This window comes from Neophocaena asiaeorientalis, unplaced genomic scaffold (assembly GCF_003031525.2).
Source record: "Neophocaena asiaeorientalis asiaeorientalis breed wild unplaced genomic scaffold, Neophocaena_asiaeorientalis_V1.1 scaffold136, whole genome shotgun sequence".
Lineage (NCBI taxonomy): Eukaryota > Metazoa > Chordata > Mammalia > Artiodactyla > Phocoenidae > Neophocaena > Neophocaena asiaeorientalis.
This window is the reverse complement of record NW_020185333.1, coordinates 2,933,800-2,951,122: the sequence shown is the minus strand read 5'-3', so window position 1 is coordinate 2,951,122 and position 17,323 is coordinate 2,933,800. Positions and strand designations below refer to the sequence as shown.

Sequence of the window (17,323 nt, the reverse complement as noted above, 5' to 3'; positions counted from 1 at the left end):
TCTTCTTGCTAGCCATAATGTTTTGTAAATATGAGGTTTACGCCAACATTTGATGGATCGGAGGGCAGCAGCTGCAACTCACTGTGGCTTCTGATGCATAGAAGGACTGGTCTTTCAAGGAGAGTCCAAAGAGCAGCCTGCAGAGTGTTGAACTTCACACTGAGAACTGCTGGAACAGTGGCCAGGAAGTGGTCAGCAGAAAAGGCAATGTCTGAGGGAAGTCATTAGTGCTGGAGAGAGTAGATACTGACTCAGGAAATTCTCAACCCGTTTTTTTTTTTTTTTTTTTTTGTCTTAAAAGGTAGCCTCTGAGTTTTAATAATCTAATTGTATTTTTTGTAGTAGAAATTAAAATATATGACAATTCAAATAGGAGACTTTCATCTGTATTCCACCTACAGTCACTTCTCCTGCCACTGGGATGCCACTCTGTGCTTGGAGAAAGAGTGATTGTGTCTCAACCCATTTTTAAAAGGGGAAAGTAAGAGTTGACCACTTAGGAATCCATGAGGTTAAGTCCTGAGAGAAAGCTCAGTTAGACCCTTCCTTCTTTGCCAATGCTAACATACCTGCTTCTGGATTCAGAATTATTATACTTCTGAATATCAGAATATTATAATTCCCATCAATGATACAGGTAACTAGTAAGCCATCTTATTTTTAACTCTTATTTCAAACCGTGAGTATTTCCTAGGAGCTCATGCTCTCCATCGTGTGCCGTTGAGTTAGTGGTTGACCTGACCATGCACCCTCCCCATTCTTTTGCACGAAGCACAGGCTAGGTAGCTAATAAAGAACAGAAATTTATTTCTCACAGTTCTAGAGTCTGGAAGTCCAAGATCAGGGTGCCGGCATGGTTGAGTGAGGGCCGTCTTCCGGTCTCAGACTTCTCGTTGTGCCCTCGCATGGCAGAAGGGGTGAGAGTGCTCTGTGCGGCCTCTTTTTTTTTTTTTTTTTTACATCTTTATTGGAGTATAATTGCTTTACAATGAGGTGTTAGTTTCTGCTTTATAACAAAGTGAATCAGTTATACATATACATATGTTCCCATATCTCTTCCCTCTTGCGTCTCCCTCCCTCCCACCCTCCCTATCCCACCCCTCTAGGTGGTCACAAGGCACCGAGCTGATCTTCCTGTGCTATGCGGCTGCTTCCCACTAGCTATCTATTTTACGTTTGGTAGTGTATATATATCCATGTCACTGTCTTGCTTTGTCACAGCTTACCCTTCCCCCTCCCCATATCCTAAAGTCCATTCTCTAGTAGGTCTGTCTCTTTATTCCTGTCTTACCCCTAGGTTCTTCATGACATTTTTTTTTCTTAAATTCCTTATATATGTGTTAGCATGCGGCCTCTTTTATAAGGCAGGCACTCATTCCATTCACGAGGGCTCTGCCTCCATCACTTATCACCTCCTGAAGGCCCCACTTCCTCCTACCATCACCCTGGGCATTAAGATTTCAACGTATGAATCTGGGGGCTAGGGAACACAAATATTCAGGCCACGGCAGAGAGAAAGGATTTATTACTACTATCATGTTTAGCTATAAGCCCAGGATTAAAGACTCCATTCCAGGGAATGGATCTTTGATGAGTAGCCTGGTTGAAGTGCCCTAGGAGTCCTGAGTTTTGAAACCAGTCATTAATCTCTCTAGGTTCAACTTCTAAGATTAGTGGTTATTAATACATTTTGCCATAGAGATCCCTTGAAAATGTAATTAAAGGCACAAACCCTCAGAATAATGCATCTGGTCATAGGGGATTCAGAAACACCAGAAGGCCATTTAAATTCCCCGGGGATTCTAAAGACTGCACACTGAGCATATTGGACTCAAAGGCATCTTCCAGCTTTATCTTTCTTCAAGTCTGTGATAAAGCCAGGTTGCTGAGTCAAGGATGGAGGTGTAGGAGTTTGTACGTGTGACCTGGCTGCAATGTCGACTCAGAGCTTCTGGTGGATTAGTTTGATTTCTTTGTTCTTGAATACTCCTTTTTGGTCTTTCAATTACCAGCTATAGCTTCGCTTTGATGGAGAAATTGTATAATTACTACCGCTATGTTGCCACTCAGACACTTAACAATTCACATTTCTTTGTTAATGTGGTCTGGTGACTTTTAGGGACCCACACAGATTTCCTATGTCTTATTGTCTCTAGCCTGTCCTGTTGGATCTTTTAGATGCTCCTCCGGTTTATGTGTCCCTCAGGCCCAGCGCTGTGATGGAGTAAATGACTGCTTTGATGAAAGTGATGAACTCTTCTGTGGTGGGTATTTAAGCTTTTACTATGACTTTCTTAGGAATAAATAGCTTATCAGGACCACTGTTGCTGCTAATGCATACCCTGGGTCTTTATAGCTGTTATCTACTGCCACGTAATAAACTATCCCCCAAACTCAGTGGCTTACGGCAATCATTTGTCCTGGATCATTCATCTGTGTGTTGTCTCAGGTGTGACCAATCTAGGCTGGGCTCAGCTGGGTGGCACTGCTTTAAGCTGTGGAGCCTCCTGAGCTTGGTTCTTCTCAGGTTGGGGTTGGTTCTACTCTTCATGGTTCTTTTCCTTGTCGAACCAATGGCCTGGCCCTGGCAGTGGTAGAAGAAAAGGAGGGGTGACCAAAAATACAAGGTTCCTCTTAAGTCCTGGGCTTGGAGCTGGCACACCATCACTTGTGTCATATTCCATCGGTCAAATAGCTGAGGCCATAGTCAAGGGGCAGGGAAGTTTATTCTGCACGCTTTGGGGCCATGGCAAGGGTGGGGGATGCATAATACTATCATAGAGAATGAGGATCTATGGTTAGTAAATCAATCAGCCACAATCTTAAACATAATCCTATTTTAAAGCATGGATCTTCCCTCTAGAAAGAAGTTCAGAATCTTCAGAGAAGTAAACACTTCCAGCATGCTCATTTATGGAGCACAGGTGTTGAGAATAAAAGAATTGATTTTTTTTTTTAACCTGTATAGTTTTCATCAACATCACATTGGTAATAACTAAGTGGTGGGATATTGGATAATCTTATTTTGGGCAGAGAGTCTCTGTATTGGTTTTTCATTACTATTGGCACCAAATTCCTGAATCGATCTCCAGTTTCAGGGAGCAAAATGGGGAGAACAGTTCACTGGACCATATGACACCACTGGCAACACTTTCTCCTAAAGATCCAGAGTTTAATTCCAATGCAATTGCAATGATGAAGCTATCTAATCTTTTTCATATTTTGGAGAAATATTAAAGTTAATATAACTAGCTGAAAAATTATGTTCATAAAAAATAACCTGTAACTCTACACCTTTTTTTTTTATTGACAAAACGAATTAAAACCCTCTTAACTTAGGCTTCATTAACAATTTAAATCTATAGGGTCTTCTATTTCTTAAGAAAATAAATACCATTGTATAGTGATTGAGGTTGCTTTTGTTTCTTATGTTATTTTTATTCCCTACTATTATGCTCCAAATGAAAGTGATTACTGTTACTTTGTAACAAGGACTGTTTTTTAGTAATTATCATTTCTCATCATGCCATGTTGGGAGCTATTCTCTAGGAGTTGACTAGGTACTAGATACTCTCAGAGTAAATAAATGAACTATTTCAGGGCAGCAACGTCCTCCCCCCTGCTCCTCACAAGACATACCTCTGAAAAAACAGGAGCAGATAACGAAAATGATAACTTTTCAAACAACCAGAAATGTCTAAGGAATTATACCTTCTAAGAGCTCTTGCTACCATATTGTGTCTGTCACTGGTCTAAAGGCAATTCCCGAAAATATTCCAAAGAAGAAAAATTGTAACAGATTTACACTGGTATTTCCTAGTTCAGGGAATGAGTGTCTCAGGGTAAAATAATTTTAAAGAGAGTTTTCCTTACCAATAGACTACAAGTCCGTTGTTCTTTAAGATCTCACATTCGTTAATCTAGTCAACAAACTTTTAGCGAGCACCTAATATTTGATCAGGCGCCTGAAGAACAGAGATGAGTAAAACAAAATCCCCAATCTCAGGACACTCCGTTTTGTTTAGGAAGGTAGACAAGTCCAATTTAGATAACAGTTTATGATTTTTATTTTCCTTAAAATCTTATGATGCATTTAATTGTAATTAAAGAAACAAACCACCAGAGTTTAATGTATTTCTCCACAAGCAAAAGTCATATCTGACAAACTCAAAGTGCTAAGAATTACATCAAAATTTAAACATCTGCTTTCCCTCACGGAGGTGTCCGTTTTGAGAAAACACATGTTTTGTTTTGTTTAAGTCATCTTAACCATTTGCACGTTTTGAAGGGCACTGCTGGTCATCAGGGAGTCCCACTGATATCTCAGGCTCACGAGCTTTCTGCCTGTTCTCCTTCCAGTGACTCTTAGACCTGCCTGCAACTCCAGCTCCTTCAGGCAGCACGGCCCTCTGGTCTGCGACGGCTTCAGGGACTGTGAGGATGGCCGGGATGAGCAGAATTGCACTCAGAGTGAGGAGGAGCCCTCTGCAGTTTGCTGTTCTTCTAATCAGACTCTTCTAAGCCCAAATCAAAATATCTCTCTTGGGTTAGGGCAATCGACTTGTCCCAGTTTCCCCATGGGAAATCCCAGGCCCCGGAATCCTCCTGGGCCCAGACAAAGTGGAAGAGTTGGTCACTCTAACTGGGGTGGAGTGTGTGTGTGTGTGTGTGTGTGTGTGTGTGTGTGTGAATTCTGGAAGATTTCCCTTGCTGACTTGCTTTTAATGCTGTTCACGACTCAAGGAAACTGAGGATCGGATATAGAGGGATTTGCCAAATACTGTGATCGGGTATGGTCTATTCTAGCCCCTGCAAAAACACACACTGCCAGAGTTGTGAACAAATGTGCAGTAATTCACAAAATCTGTCCATTCCCTCCCACCCCCAATGGTATAAAAGGACTGAGTATGGTGTTGATTTTTGCTCAAAAATTTTCTTGGAGAACGAGGTAAAGTAATGGCAAAGAAGCCATGGCTTAAGCCATGGATATGGCCAACTGCTTGGCATCTCCCCTACAGTGGAAGAAAGGAGAGACTATTGGGTTGATTCTCAACTATGCGCCTTCCTTTCAGTGGCTCTGCTGAGATGCAGGGACAGGACAGTGTGGGGTTGCTCCATTTCCCTCTGTCATGTTTCCCAGAGCATCAAACACCGATCCTGTGGCTAAGCGAGCCTTTGTGGACGGAATTCAGTGTCATTCATTCAAATCTGTCTCTGAATAGGAAAAATTCTTTCTTTTTTGCTCACTTTTAGGTATTCCGTGCAACGACAGAACTTTTAAGTGTGGCAATGATATTTGCATTAGGAAACAAAATGCAAAATGTGATGGCGCTGCGGACTGTCCAGATGGAAGTGATGAGGAAGGCTGCAGTGAGTAGAAACATGTTCCTTCTGATCCTTTGTATTTGTTCCTCAGTTGATCTGTTTTTCATTTTTATTCCCTTCTTGGTGTAATGCCCCAGGCAGAAGTTGCCACAGGCCAGGGAAGAATAGTAAACATTGGTGAACTGAATCTGAAATGGTTTCTCAGAATTAAAAATTCTAGAGTGGATTCTATCTTCTTTCTTGATAATAAGCATTCATGCACTAGATGTTTATACTGAGAACTTTCACTTTCTAATAACTCTAATCAAGGGATAAGCTCTTAAATAAAAAAAAAAACCTATGAGAAAGGAAATAGGTACTGGAATGCCATGGATGACTTTGTTAATTATGCCTTATGTTGTGATCAATGTCAAGTGCTGGTTCGTTCCTTAGCTATGACCTGAGAACAGTAATCCACCCTATGTTATCATTAGTTGCGTGGTTTCTAATTGGTCATGTGCCAACTTGTTAATTATGTATCCTTGTCAGTACTATTTATACTGGAAAATAATTGCTCTGATAACTAGTTTTTCTTACCTAGGTTTTTTTAAAAAAATTAATTATTTTACTTTTGGCTGCATTGGGTCTTCATTGCTGTGCGCGGGCTTCCTCTGGTTGCGGCGAACGGGGGCTACTCTTTGTTGTGGTGCGCAGGCTTCTCATTGCGGTGGCTTCTCTTGTTGCAGAGCATGGGCTCTAGGTGCGTGGGCTTCAGTAGTTGCAGCACTCAGGCTCAGTAGTTGTGGCTCGTGGGCTCTAGAGCACAGGCTCAGTATTTGTGGTGCACGGGTTTAGTTGCTCCGCGGCATGTGGGATCTTCCCGGACCAGGGCTCGAACCCGTGTCCCCTGCATTGGCAGGCAGATTCTTAATCACTGTGCTACCAGGTAAGTCCAACTAGGTTTTCATTTGTTTGGGACTTACAAATTCTCTCCCAAATCAGCACAACTTCAAGGACACTCTCAATTCTGTTGCATTTGGAAGTAATCTTTTTTCTCTACCTAACAACCTGAACTCCAGGGCTCCTGTTCTTATCAGTACAGCTGTTACTAATAGGTCCCCTCCTCCCCTCATGTGTGTTATTGTACAGAGACTCTGTGTCAAGGCCTATTTTCAGGAGGGAGGTAGTGATTTGTTGGTGCTGGTTTCAGACAGACTCCCATCTCGACTCTCTGGATAAGCAGGGGATTTCAAATTGCTTATCTGGTTAGTCAGTTCCCAACCCAGCTCAAAACTTGACTGGATTTCCAGTGTTTCTTCCAAGTCTGCCTTTAATTCGTGTGACCCTTCCTCTCCTAAAGGCTGCAGCAGGAGTCCCTCCACCCTCCACCGCATCATCGGGGGCACCGACACCCAGGAAGGGGGTTGGCCATGGCAAGTCAGCCTCCACTTTGTTGGATCTGCCTACTGTGGAGCCTCAGTCATCTCCAGGGAGTGGCTTCTCTCGGCTGCCCACTGTTTCCATGGAAACAGGTAGGGCATCTCAATTCTTACCCTGAAGTGACCACAGACCACAGACCATACACCTGCCCCCATGTTGTGGGAAGAAGCTCCCTGTTGGACACATTCAATCAATTCAATTGGTGGTTTTTTATTTTGTTTTGTTTTTGTGACATCAATTGTATGCCGAACATTCTTTTTAGGAATTATTGATATAAATAGAAGAACATAAAGGAATATCAAGAGCGAACAGGCTTTTACCAGACTGAGAAAACAGGATAGGGCTTTCAAGTCAGAAGGAATTCTGTGGGAACGTGTGAAGACTATGGAGTATGGGAATGTGTGGAGAACGGGTATTAAGGGATTACTGGGGTACAGGAATCACTATTTAGAGCGTGAGGGTAGTGATTCTGCATCCAATTTCCAGTGTAGAGGTGGGGAGGATTCCTACAGTCCCAAGCAATTCTCTGACATTAGCTGGGTGTCCTATAATTCAACTCAATTCTGACTTTGTCTACCCAGATAGACAGACTAAACAGTTTAGGGGGGTTTCCCTGGTGGCGCAGTGGTTGAGAGTCCGCCTGCCGATGCAGGGTACACGGGTTCGTGACCCGGTCCGGGAAGATCCCACATGCTGTGGAGCGGCTGGGCCCGTGAGCCATGGCCGCTGAGCCTGCGCGTCTGGAGCCTGTGCTCCGCAACAGGAGAGGCCACAACAGTGAGAGGCCCGCGTACTGCAAAAAACAAAACAAAACAAAAAGTTTAGGGGCTCAGTCCTACAAAACTACCCCTCTCCCCCTAATTCAGATGCCAATCCAAAGCCTAGGTTGTCACCTGAGCTTCTGACTGACTGGTTATAGAGTGGAGGTTCTAATGACCCCTTCCTTGGATTTTATTAATTTGCTAGAGCAGCTCACAGAAGTCAGAGAAACATTTTACTTGCTGGCTTACTAGTTTATTATAATAAGATATAACTCAGGAACAGTCTGATGGAAGGCATGCATAGGGCGAGGTATGAGGAAGGGTACAGAATTTTCCATGTCTTCCTGGCATGCATCATTCTCTCCGAATCTCCATGCGTTCACCAGCTTGGAAGCTCTCCAAACCCCGTCCTTTTGGAATTTTATGGAAGCTTCCTTACACATCCATGATTAACTAAATCATTGGTCATTGGCCATGGATTCAACCTCTAGCCCCTCATTCCTCGCTAGAAGTCAGGAGTGTAACTGAAAGTTCTAGCCCTCCAATCACATAGTTAGTTCTCCTGGTGACCAGCCCCCAGCCTTAGCTGCAGTCCCAAAGTAACCTCATTAGCATAACAAAAGACACATTTGCCCCTCTCATCACTTAGGAAATTCCAAGGGTTTTAGGAGCTCTATGCCAGAAATGGAAGGAAAACCAAGTATATATTTCTTATTATAAATCACAATATCATGGGGGGGATCATGAAAGAGTCCATTAGGGTTGTCGTCCGAAGGGCTCTGTCTGCCTTTACTAATGGGGTTATTATGGGGCAGACACTCTACCAGCTAAGGGTGAAAGGGAAGCTCAGAAAACAACTTCACTAAAAAGTAACCTTATTTGGAATCTATTGGAGCTTAGGTACAAAAATATGCCATTCATTTCTCATTCAGAATTTTTTAAAGTGGAGTATTTCAATGAATTTATATAATTAGAGTATTTGTTTCTCCTGGAAGTTACAGGATTCATGTTAATGACTAAAACGGCTACACTTCTGTTCCACCATTAGTCTTTTATGCTAAGAAACTGCTCCAAGTAATACGTGGCCCTCAATACTCCCCTGGGTCCCCAGTGCTGCCCGTGAGATGTCAGCTAAGCAGATAAGGGGCCACACTCTTTGGGATCTGTCCTTATTTTTCTTCCAAAGCTTCCACATTTTTTTCACCCCACCAGAGCAAAGCTGCTGCACCCACGGAGACAGAAACCTCAGGTGGAGGTTACAAGACCCTCGGTGACTTCATGCCAGGCTAGCAGGGTCAGGATTAGAATTCTGGAAGGGCTCATAGGGAGTGAGACCCTGTGAATAGTCAAGTATGAACAGTTAGAGCAGTGATCTTTTTTTGCGGGCCTCTCACTGTTGTGGCCTCTCCCGTTGCAGAGCACAGGCTCTGGACACACAGGTTCAGCGGCCATGGCTCACGGGCCCAGCCGCTCCACGGCACGTGGGATCTTCCCTGACCGGGGCACGAACCCGTGTCCCCTGCATCGGCAGGCGGATTCCCAACCACTGCGCCACCAGGGAAGCCCTAGAGCAGTGACCTTTAAGGCTTCTGGTAGTTCTCAAGAAGGAGTTTCCTTACATTCCTGCTTGGAATACTTTGATTTCTCATCTATTTTGGTATTCATATCATTTGAATTTGGCAAAAGGATCCCCAGACCACTGTCTTACTGGCCCTGTCTGTCTCCATCGAATACCACTGTCAGCATGAATAGGGAGAAGGTAACAAATGAATTCCAGTCACTAACCATCTTGACCTGTGTGTGATTCCTGAAATACTGGTGGCAAGAAAATCGCCAGCATGTCCTTAGAGTTGAGGAAGTTTTCTGGACCTTAGCTGTCATTCTCCAGCCCTGCTCTACCTTACTTCATCTTTGGTTTTACTGAGGAGACAAGGGAGGCTCAGAGAAGTTGTGCTTCTTGCCATGCCCATGGACAGAGGCAACGACTAAGATAGGGACTGAAAGTCAGACCTCCCTTCCTGCAGCCCTCCTCCCTCTGTGATGTGCTCTTTTCCAAACCATGTCTGGTTCTTCAGGCCTCTGACTCCGTGCTTCATTCCTTTTGTACCAGACTCTCCGACCCCACACCATGGACTGCTCACCTTGGCATGTACGTGCAGGGGAATGCCAAGTTCGTCTCCCCAGTGAGAAGAATTGTGGTCCACGAGTACTATAACAGCCAGACCTTTGATTATGATATTGCCTTGCTACAGCTCAGTGTCGCCTGGCCTGAGACCCTGAAACAGCTCATTCAGCCAATATGCATTCCTCCTGCTGGCCAGAAAGTGCGCAGTGGAGAGAAGTGCTGGGTGACCGGCTGGGGGCGAAGGCACGAAGCAGGTGTGTGTGTCAGTGAACGCCATGCCCTCCTCTCCAGATCATAGTAACTCGTGTTGATGTGGTGCTTTAGGGTTCATGGAGAGGGTTTTTGTATATGATCTCATTGAGCCTTCTAAAAGCTCTGAGAGGTGGGATGGAGGGGAGTATTATAGTTCTTGTTTTATGATGCTTTCCCCTTGCCCCAGAAAGAAGCAGGACCCACTTCTTAAGGGAAGGTCTCTGGGCAAGGGACTGGGTAGATAGTATGGGCTCTTTGCAAACTCAGAGGGGTTTGCTAGTTCCCTTTCATCCAAAAAAACTGACTCATTTTCATAAAAAAGAGAAGGATACTCTGTCATACACACACACACACACACACACACACACACACACACACCTTACTGTGTCAACTCATAGACAGTTGTCTGGAGGATGATGCGACTATGTCTTTCACAAGGGCAACTAACTGGCCAAGTGAATGAGAGTGAGGGCAGAAATCCAGCCTACCCTTAGCTTCCCAGACTGCAGATTCAGGCATAGGGGTTTAAATCAGCCTAGAATGGAGCCACCCAGAGGGGATGCCTTTTTACAATTCTTCCACCCAGAGGGGGCATCTTTTTTCATATGCACAAAGGTCAGACTTTATAGTAGGGAAGTCCCTACGTCTGTCCTGCCAAGGATTTTATGGTCTAGGATTCTAAATACGCAGTAAGGAGAAGAATCCAAAGTTTTAATCCAAAGGTTAGAGCTAATGCTTTCCCTTGATTTCCCAGTCATCTTGGATTCCCTTGCAGTCATTTCCAAGGGCTTAGGACAGATACATTTTCTGTAAGTCTTGAACCTTATCTTGGCCTTTCTTTGACACTCTCTAAAGATTCACTATGGGCAGCTTCTCCAGTGCTAACTGCCTACATTTAGTTATTGAAATCATGAAATTCACCACCTGTTTGGCCCTGCTGAGGGAAGGCAGATCACTGCTCGAACACCTATAACCTATCAGGACTGTGCTCAGGGCTTTAATTACATCATCATATATCACAAGAGGAAAGAGTCCATTCAAACACCATATCATGGGACATTTTCTTTACAAGCATGAGTGTGTGAGTATTTATTTTTCTGAATCATCTTAGCCACAGAGGTTAGAAAAGGAAGTGAAAGAGCTATATCCACAGTGTTATGTTTTCATGGTTCCGAGGATACTCCCATATGTCAGTTAACATGCTCCACTTAAGGGACCTTCCTGACCAGTGAGCACTGGTAATAACTGTTGCTGATTCACAGTCCTAAAGGCAGGCGGCACTTGGTGAAGGAGTACGGCACAGTAGCTCAGATGGTCGAGTGAGACCTTGGGTCTGAATCCTGCTCTGTTACTAGCTATTCTTGTGCTACTGGTTAAGTCCTTTATCCTCTTAAAGTCTCCATTTCTTCATCAGAAGAATGGTTATCATAATAGAATTTACCTAAAAAAAATTGTTATGAGGGTAAAAGGAGAAAATGAATGAATTGTTTAATAAAGTAAATGTAATCATTACTGTGATTTCTACTTCTATGTGTTTTCCAGACAATAAAGGCTCCCCTGTTTTGCAGCAAGCAGAGGTAGAGCTCATTGACCAAACCCTCTGTGTTTCCACCTATGGGATCATCACTTCGAGGATGCTCTGTGCGGGCGTCATGTCAGGCAAGAGAGATGCTTGCAGGGTAAGTCATCTTACGTTTCCCTTGCCTAACATGTTGTACTTTCCATAAATGCCTTCACGTTTAATCTATACAACACTGGGCAATAACTCGGGCAGGGGCCTACCTTCATTCATATATTAATTATAATCCAATAGTCTGAGATCAGGAAAAAGTGATTAAATAGGAATTGGATCTGTAAAACTCATTTTCTAGTCGCCATGTATTTTCCTCCAACAATTAGGGAATGAAGTCAGCATGTATCATTCTGCCATGATTTTCTTATAACCCAAAACTGAAAAACAAAGCAGAACGCACACATGCAGTGTTTTAGGATCACTAGCTATTTCTTAGCAGTGGCCATGTACCTTCTAAAGAAACAGTGTTTTATTTACTTACTCCTTTAACGCATAGGCTGGGGGAAAGGAAAGAGGAGTGGGAGAGGTGACAGGGACACTCATTTTTATGCCTCTGGATAGGCCTCCTGACAGTGGTGAAGTTGAAGGTCACCTTTGGGGGGACATTTCTATGAGCCTCAGATTCCAATGTATGCAGATATCTATTTGATTGCCAGAAAGTGAACAGATGATTTAGAGAATGAGGAGGGCAGGGGAGCTGTTCCCGCATCTTTACATAACCTTAAAAATCATCTTATTATAATACTGTAGTGACTTCTATCTTCTAAGCTCCTATTTTGTGGCAAGAGCTGTACTAGGTCCTTTACATAAATTCATTCAAATTATTCTTTCATCCCCATTTTATAGAAGAGGAAACTGGGGCACAGAGAGCCTAAGTAAATTACCCAAGGTCACACAGCTAGTTGAGCTGGGATTTGAACATTTACCTCTGTAATGCTAAAGCTACTACATTTTGGGTGCTTCCTGCAGCTAGTCGGTTATATAGTCCTGTTCCCCATAGCCACCAGGGTTTAGAGGTTAAATTAGACTTTGTAGAGTTGGTGTGGCAACGGTTAAAATAAAAAGATCCCAGTCTCCTACTAGTTAGAATTCACCTAATCGGGTTTAGAATTGTAAGGGTGACATCCAGGGACACATTCAGAATGCTTTTTTTATCTTTGCCTCTGAGTAAGGTGTAGCTTCAGGTATGCTCCAAAATAAGGAAATAAAAATCCAGATATTATACTTTAAATACTGAGCACAGTAGGAATTCTGTTTAAACATTGAATTATTTCAGCCTTTGCTTTTGGAGTTAAGATGTCAGAAAGGACTCTCAAGTGAGGGTGATTTCTCTGTGATAATTATCAGCCAGTGATCCTTGGGGTTTCATAATTGGACCTGGCCAGCTAAACAGGGTCTCCTTTTCTTTCTTCCTCAGGGCCATGAGCCAACACTAAAGTTGCATGACCTAGAGGTAGAAGTCAACCTACCTTCCAAGATAACCATGCCTCAAAAGGTTCTTGTGAGGATTAAATGACCCAAAACAGTGCTTAGCACATAGCAGCACTAAATAAATGTTAGCTATTATTATTATTACTATTGAGGTTTGTTATTTTTTTGGAGGTATGTGAGAATTGTTTCCTCTACAAGAATCTTCTAATGTCACTCTTGGCCTAAAGAATCTAGTTTCTTATGATGAATGCACCTTTTGATTATAGGAAAAATAATTCTAAAATGACATTAGAAGTTTCACGTTATTTCTTGTTACTTCCCCAAACTGTATAGTAGTTAGCCAAGCAAGAACCTGTCAGAGTAGGCGTTTGCTCACAATTCATTAGACACCTTAATGCAAAATTGATGATCACGGGACAAATGTGCTTTTTACTTACATTATCTTCTTGTGTAGGGAGATTCGGGTGGACCTTTGTCCTGTCGAAGAAAAAGTGATGGAAAATGGATTTTGACTGGCATTGTTAGCTGGGGACATGGATGTGGAAGACCAAACTTTCCTGGTGTTTATACAAGGGTGTCAAACTTTGTTCCCTGGATTCATAAATATGTCCCTTCTCTTTTGTAATTGTGCAAGTTTGATTTTTGACTGTGTTTTATGTGATAGATTCTTTTAAAAAGAATGCAATAATTATCAGTAAAATGAGATAATTTTTTTCTTCTGGAACTCTCAGATTGCATACATTTGGTATTGAAAGCCAGAAAGATTAATATGTATTTTATTCCCTGAAAAATTGCCTCAAGGATAGAGCTGTATTCATTCTTAAGTGTCAAAGGGCCATTGATTCAGGAATGGAAGAAAACTAATGTCATGAACCAAATCTCTAAAATAAGATAAAAAGTGGGTGAGACGCTCAAGAATCCATACCTTACTTTATGTTCCTATTCAAGGGCAGATATTTATAAGGATCCAGGCAAAACTGATTTATTGAAATAAGTTCCATTAAAATACCATGCCAGATCTTCAGTGTTCTAATGAAATTAAATGCATAAAAATGACTCCTTCACGAAAGCAAACAAAGCTAAACTCAGTTATTGACAGAGGAAGTACCTATATTTTCCTTATTTTCCAATCCAATTTGTCTAACCATATCACAGGACTTTTCTTCAGCTGTAACATGGTAACATTGTGTACAGAGAAACCATCAAACAACTAACAAAACTTATTTGTCAATTGCTAATTAGTAATCTTCACTAAAATGATAGAATGAAACATTGTGGTAGTTGGATTGAAAGCACTTACAGGGGATTTAAGAAAATTGTGGCAATGCTGGTCAGCAGTTGAAAGACAAAGGAATTTTTGGATGACTGTTTTTTTGTTTTGTTTTGTTTTGCGGTACCCGGGTCTCTCACTGTTGTGGCCTCTCCCGTTGCGGAGCACAGGCTCCAGACACGCAGGCTCAGCGACCATGGCTCACGGGCCCAGCCGCTCCGCGGCATGTGGGATCTTCCCGGACCGGGGCATGAACCCGTGTCCCCTGCATCAGCAGGCAGACTCTCAACCACTGTGCCACCAGGGAAGCCCTGGATGACTGTTTTGCAAGTGAAAATTTTCAGAATATTATCATCTGACTTCTGATCCCTTTATAAAACTCCAATAGCCAAAACTTTCTTTTATTATCAGAGCCATGCAATACCTAGCATAGTTGTAAACCTATAGTACATGCTCAATACATCATAGTTATTGATTTATTTTGTTTTGATTTGGAGTGTTTCACACATAATCTCAGAATAAACTTTTCATTAATAGAGGCTGTACTTAACAATATCACCAAGTAGGTAAAAACAGCAGAAAGGAGAAGAATGATATTATTTTTTTCCCTGGGACAAAGTTAAAGAAAGTAATAGCAATGTTATTTTTAAGTAGGATCCAAAATAATGAAACTGGATTTTATAGGACCTCGGAAAATCTTAATGTAACAGCAAAAGAAGAGAGGGTAAAAGGTGTCATAACCCAGATCAGATAGTAAGACTGAAACCTGGATATGATTTCCCTGAGATAGTGAATGTTTTCCATTTCACAAAACATATTTTGATTTGCTAAAAGACTGTTTCCTTCAGATAAAGGAAGAATGTTTTAATGATACACCTCTGAATAGGTCCCTGAGGATTCAGTAAACTGGCTGTGGCATAGTACAATTCAGCGGGCCAAGTGTTCTCCTTAATCCACAAAGGGAGCTTTAGCTACTGAACCCATGGCATAGAAGAACAAATTAGGCTGACAGTTCTTAAAACCCAGGTTTATTTTGCCTGGTTTTGCTGTGACTTAGGTACACGGTGAATTGTACTTTTTACTTATGGTGATTTCTAAGGAGATTTGCTATTCAACAAAATACCTCACAACTTTGCATAAGTTTGTGATCTCAGTTAGGAGATGGAGGATGGCTAGCATGATCTGTCAGATTCATCAGAGGGAGTTTTCAAACCACGCATACATGCTACCATTCTAAGCACTTGCTGGTGCTAATGTGAGTGTACCGTGTTCCTCATCAGTGCAGACATGGGGAAAAGGTTGAGAAACACCAGTTTAACTTACTTGGCTACTTCACGCCAAGATGCCTTTAGAACCTGAATGATGTAGGGATATCGACTTTATTTTTGCAAAGGTGTGAGTAGAGGCAAATTCCAAGACTGGTTTAGTTAACAGAGTGGAATGGTCAAAGACAAAGACAGGAGCATTTTCATGTGCTAGACTATTGGGGAGAATTTGTAGGGACTCACCCTTCACAGTGCCTGGAAAACTGCAAAATGAAATACCACAAGCCAACCAACTATTTCTCATTTGTTTTCTGCTTGATTATCCTGAGTGGCTGATCCAATTGCTCTAACTGCTGATGTTCAGCATAGTACTGCTTGCCATCTGTCAACATATGGGTACAAAATGTGGTGTTTTTGTTTGTTTGTTTTTGTGGTACGCCGGCCTCTCACTGTTGTGGCCTCTCCCGTTGCGGAGCACAGGCTCCGGACGCACAGGCTCAGCGGCCATGGCTCACGTGCCCAGCCGCTCCGCGGCACATGGGATCTTCCCGGACTAGGGCACGAACCCGTGTTCCCTGCATTGGCAGGCGGACTCTCAACCACTGCGCCACCAGGGAAGCCCCCAAAATGTGGTGTTTTGAAGAGGCATAGATCTATTTGAAGCTAATGAGATGCTTTGGTGACCTCACTTTAATGATGTTACTTTATTTTTTGTTTTATATGATAACCATTTAGGAAATTATTTGCTCTTAAAGGAGATGAAGAAAGAAGAGCAAGTACTATGACAAGAAAAGCAAAATTGAAAATCTTATACTGGTCAGCAAGTCTTGGCAAGAAATACGTTCGAATTTTTTAATGTTATTTACATCTGACCCCCTTGAACGAACTAAAGTACTTGACTCAATAATAATTTTTAGATTATATTAAAAAGAACTATTTGTGCAAGAACAGTATACTTTTAAAAGCACATTTAAAGAACTATTTATGAAAGAACAATATCCTTTAAAAAGCTACCCCTATAGCAGACAGTTTTGAAGAAAATGCAAGAAGAAATCTAGATAGAATTTGATTCCTCATTCACAAATCCTAAACTTCAACAAGAATTATTTAATCTAAACCTGGTTCTACCTCCGGGGAGAAACACTTCTTTCTAACTCATCTGAATCTTCAGTTTAGAGTCAGACTGGCAGGATAAAAAAAGCCCTCAAGTAGAAGTTGGTACATTCACCTACATTCTAGGTCAGCTGTCTGGAGATGAAGAAATCTGTGGTTATCAGAAATCAGGAACAGGTTGCAAATAAGAATTTAAGTAGTTCAGGCAATATGGGGAGGTGTGAGCAAGTGTCAGCAATCCAGAAAATGTGACAAGACAGGAACACAAATCAATATCAAAAGAAAGTATATTGGGGCTTCCCTGGTGGCGCAGTGGTTGAGAGTCCGCCTGCCAATGCAGGGAACACGGGTTCGTGCCCCGGTCCGGGAAGGTCCCACATGTCACGGAGCGGCTGTGCCTGTGAGCCATGGCCGCTGAGCCTGTGCGTCCGGAGCCTGTGCTCCGCAACGAGAGAGGCCACAACAGTGAGGGGCCCGCGTACCACAAAAAAAAAAAAAAAAAAAAAAAGAAAGTATATTGAATCAAACGTTATTGCTGGGTGCAAAGAGTTTGGGGTAGGTGGGTATTAGTTACAGAGATACTCATAGTTATGGAAAGGAAAGGAATATTTACTGCGATTCTGCTTTTGCCAGGCACAGGAATAAATGCTTTTCTTTAATTACCTCATTTAATCCTCCTAACTCTACTGGGTAGGAATCATTTTATAAGGAGGAAAGAAGCTCATAGACTTTAAACAACTTGCCTAAGAACACACAGTTAGTGAGGGTTTAAATTTGATTTTAATTCTT

At 42.3% G+C, this 17,323-nt stretch overlaps 1 protein-coding gene across 1 annotated transcript in view; it reads left to right on the top strand.

The window, feature by feature from the left end:
• Positions 1–13,610, top strand: part of TMPRSS7 (transmembrane serine protease 7) — a 37,784-nt gene extending 24,174 nt beyond the window's left edge. Inside the window, exons 9-15 of the mRNA XM_024735381.1 lie at positions 2,157–2,264; positions 4,360–4,470; positions 5,254–5,370; positions 6,665–6,836; positions 9,616–9,884; positions 11,425–11,561; positions 13,341–13,610. Coding sequence (XP_024591149.1) covers positions 2,157–2,264; positions 4,360–4,470; positions 5,254–5,370; positions 6,665–6,836; positions 9,616–9,884; positions 11,425–11,561; positions 13,341–13,511 — 1,085 coding nt within the window. The 3' untranslated portion in view covers positions 13,512–13,610. The remainder of the gene's footprint in view (positions 1–2,156; positions 2,265–4,359; positions 4,471–5,253; positions 5,371–6,664; positions 6,837–9,615; positions 9,885–11,424; positions 11,562–13,340) is intronic.
• Positions 13,611–17,323: the final 3,713 nt, after the last annotated feature.